This window comes from Eurypyga helias, unplaced genomic scaffold (assembly GCF_000690775.1).
Source record: "Eurypyga helias isolate BGI_N326 unplaced genomic scaffold, ASM69077v1 scaffold4446, whole genome shotgun sequence".
Lineage (NCBI taxonomy): Eukaryota > Metazoa > Chordata > Aves > Eurypygiformes > Eurypygidae > Eurypyga > Eurypyga helias.
In genome coordinates this window covers 48,013-52,185 of record NW_010258423.1, presented here as the reverse complement: position 1 = coordinate 52,185, position 4,173 = coordinate 48,013, and the positions used below count along the sequence as shown (strand labels likewise).

The window sequence follows — 4,173 nt, the reverse complement described above, 5'->3', positions numbered from 1 at the left end:
TGCTGAATTGCTTGTTCCTGCTTGAGAAATGCATAGCATTTGTCTTGATCTTTTCCAAAAGCATAGTGGTTTCTCGTAGGTGATGTAAGAATACAAACTATACATGAATTGCAATCATAATTTCACCTATTATTTGTCTTGGTGTTCTTGGCATCTCTTTGAACATCCTTGTTTAGGTCAGGCTTCATTTTAATTTTTCAGTATGCCTTGATGAGTCAGCATTGCACAAATGGTGCTTCATCAGAGGATTTTTCAGAGTAAAGGGAACAGAAAACCTATGAAAAACTCTGATTCGAGGGCATATTTTCTTGAGCTCCAGGAGGAATAGTAATAAAGTTGAAAAGCAATGGTAGCAAACATAGTTACATTACAGACCAATCCTTCCTCCTCTACAATAAAGGATGAAAGTAGGGCTTGAGAATCAGTGAGTATCTGGGAATGCAAATATGTTCAGTTTGGAAGCACTGGAATTCATGATTTCAGGCACAGGGAGGCAACACTGCCTATGTTCCAGGTTTGCATGGCTTAGGTTCCCTTCCGGCTTTTTAGGGCTGTCACAATGCTAGCTAGATCCACTTTCCTTCAGTGAGCGTGTGTAGAAAGAAGAGATGATAGAAACAGATAGGAATTTGCTCAAATGCATTGAAATCTAAATAATTTAAAACTTCCTGCATGTTAAATAAAGGCTTTATTCTTCTTTATTTCCCAGTTTTTCAGAAAACTATTACATTTATAAATACTTCAAAAAATGTTGGTAGTACACATGAGTTATTGCTGAAAGTATGGAGAGACAGTGAAAATACATGGATTATTGAATTCTGTATTAGGTAAAAGTAAAACATGGCATAAGACAAATAGAATTGCAGGTCTGAAACTCTCACAAGAAATGGTTGAAAAGAGGAGCAATAAGTTATTCTTTTCTTAGAGTACAGAAAAAACTATTCAGTACATTAGTGTTACCTTGAAAAACTGGTTACTGAACACTCAATTTCCTTATTTTCGCCAAGATCACTCTTGAAATTTAGATCACTCTGTAGTACCATTTTCTTGTACTTAGATTTGGTAATTAATCCTGGTTGTTTGATTCAGGGAATGTTGAAGTTTTAATGGCTCTCTTTTTTTTTAAGTTATGTACCTCAGTGGATGTATTCTAAGGTACAAAAAGTATACTAATACTTCAAATATTATGTACATTTCTACCTTATATGCCTGTCCTTGTTTGCTGGCTAGCAATACCAGGATTACGTATGATTTCTAAATAAACTTGCTCAAATATTTTAATGCAATTATATTTACAGTAATTTGGCTGGAGCCTACTATGTGTGAACTGGATGAGGGGATTATGATACTGGGGGGTGGGTGTGTAAATGGAAGAAGAGTTTAACCAAATATGTTTAATGATGAAATCAAAATTATTCTGAGTTTGAACTTGTAACTTGTTTGTAACTGTTATCTTTAAATACTATTTTTCATTGTGGTTTTTTTCCAGACCTTTATAGTATTGAATAAAGGGAAGGCAATATTCCGATTCAGTGCCACCTCTGCCCTGTACATGTTAACTCCTTTCAATCCTCTTAGAAAAATAGCTATTAAGATTTTGGTACATTCATATCCTTTTCAAGTGATTAGTCTAAAACTGTAGTGAATGAGATGTTACTTAGTATTTAAATCATTCTCTGGCATGAGTCCCAGGATCAATATGATCTATAGTGCTTTGTCCCTCTTCTCTCTACTATTTCTGTCTTTTGTTCTTTTTCTTATTCCCTTTTTACATTTGTGTTCATTGCTGGATCTTAATATAGTAATATCAGAAGCCAGTCCTTCACAATTTCTTCCTATGCATTTTTTTCTTCCCCCACCTAATTTTTCTCTTCCCTCTTATTTTTCCTGAAATCATCAAATCTTTTTTCATCTTTCCCCCTCCTCCACATTTTTCATAAACTGCAGATATATTGCTCAAAATACTTTCAGTTCTTCACTGACACTCTGTATCAAATATTTATCCCAGGTTTGTGCTTGTATGATTGTTTAATGAAACCATATTTTCACTATTCCTTTTCATTTTCTGATCCAGATCACAATTGCAGAAGGATAGGTTGATAAAACACCTTAGTTTTCTTATTTTATTATGCATTCTCAGTCCTATATGTATCCTACCGGTGTATTTTATTTGTTGATCATTATTGCATTATGCACTTGTAATCTTGTAGAGGTTTTAATTTCAGTCTTCAAGCAGGCTGTGAGATTTCCACATTGCAGGTAGAGATTTGCAAAGCTAAATGATCATAATGACTTCTCAATTATTTTGTCCTTTTCAGTGCTTTGATAGGTGACTGTAGTAGGCCTCCCACTGGTCTGATCCCAAATGCTGATCTGAGCAATGAGGGCATTGGCTTCAGCAAGTGTGCTTAAGGAACAAATACAAATGTCTGCACACTTACATAAGCACACTGGGTAGTTTTATGTGTAGTGTTACATATGGGGATCCTAAGATCATGTAGAATAAATGTTGAAAGAATTTTCTTCAAACTTGGTGTAGTTGAAGTCTGATAATTACAGTGGTGGTTCCATGTTGGATGTTATCAATGCCTAGCCTACAAATGACTTCAGAATCAATCGTGACACTACGTAGCCTGTTTAGTATTTGCTTGCTACAGGTGTCACTACAAATAATTATTTGTCAGTGTCATGGCTTAATTCCAGGCAGCAAAATACCACAAAGCCACTCTCACACCTCCCCCCACCTTCCTCCAGCAGAGGGGTAGAATTGGAACAAAACGACAAGGAAGCTTGTAAAATTGAAATAAGAACTATTTACTAGTTGAATATAAATGAACAGTATATGTATGTAAATGAATACATAAAAATACTACTACTACTCAAAAGTAATTAAAATAATAGAAAATAAAACCTATGGTATGATATGATACAATTGCTCACCACTCACGGACCAATGCACAGCCAGGTCCTGAGTAGTGAGAGTCAGAGCCAGGGAGCCTGAGAGCGATTGCAGCAGTCTGAGCAAGCCCTGTCAGCAGCAGCATGACCAGGAAAATTAACAGACCCACCAGCTCACGAATGAGCGCACCCAGGAGTTAGCAAAGCAGCTAATAAAGGAGTTAGAGAAAGTGTGATGGCCCCTGAGCCCACTCCCCACTTATTCACTTAGCATGACGTTCTACAGAATGGAATACCCCTTCGGTCAGTTTGGGTCAGCTGTCTGGACTGTGTCCCCCCAACACTGCCTGTACCGAGAGAGAGTTGGGAACACACCTGCAGTATCATAAGCTGAGAGAGACCTTGAGTTTGGTGCAGGCACTCCCCAGCACCAGCTAAAAAGACACCTTATCAGTACTATTCTCAGGGTAAATCAAAAATCAGAGCTTCATACCAGACACTGTGAAGAAAGTTAACTCTTTCCTGACTAAAGCCAGCACAGTCAATTAAATTACACTCCTTAGCACATTATAGAGCGTTATTCAGTTACATGGAATAATGGAAGATCATGAGGCTGAGATGGTGGTGAGAGCTAGTATCACCGTCGTCAGATTGTTAAAAAACATTCTTTAAACTTGCGGGGAGGTATATTCTAATTATTTCTCCAGTGATGAAAGAATAGTGAGGCTTTAAAACTTTGAGAGGACATTTCATCGAAAAGGATTTTTAAAGCCTGCATAAAGGCTTGTGAAACATTCCTGTAATGCGTTCCTTGTTATGTTTTTAAAAATACCTTTCTTTCTCTTCTCTGCTTACATAGGAATACATAATGAAAAGCTAGATTCTGTGTAAAGGATTTGAAATACATTTACCGAGGAGAAAACCCAAAGAATTGTTGAATGCCCCAGTTGTTCAAAAGTTCAGAAGGCAGAAGTGTTCACTGTCACTTGAAGGATTTTTTCACTAGTATGGACATGGAAAGAAAATTTCTTGGGGGGAACCTCACTGTATTTCCTACCCCATTATACTCCGATTTCTATTGAGGAGAACCTCGGGAGCCTGCATTTTAGTTACAGAAGCTTCTTCTCAAAATCGAGCTTTGTGCTCTTTCCAGTTTGAGGTGATGGAGCCATCATGTGGCCGTTTGGGGGATCATCTGCCTGGGTGGCACTTTGGTGGTCGAATTTTCAAAGGAAAACGTCATCAGTCTGAGCGTGAAAGGTTCTAGGTCCAGAG

General features: G+C 37.5%; 1 protein-coding gene across 1 annotated transcript in view; it reads left to right on the top strand.

The window, feature by feature from the left end:
* LOC104511621 (sodium channel protein type 2 subunit alpha-like) overlaps positions 1 to 4,173 on the top strand; it is a gene marked incomplete at its 3' end in the record, with an annotated part of 54,048 nt that overhangs the window by 1,866 nt on the left and 48,009 nt on the right. Inside the window, 1 exon segment of the mRNA XM_010154311.1 lies at positions 1,490 to 1,608. Coding sequence (XP_010152613.1) covers positions 1,490 to 1,608 — 119 coding nt within the window.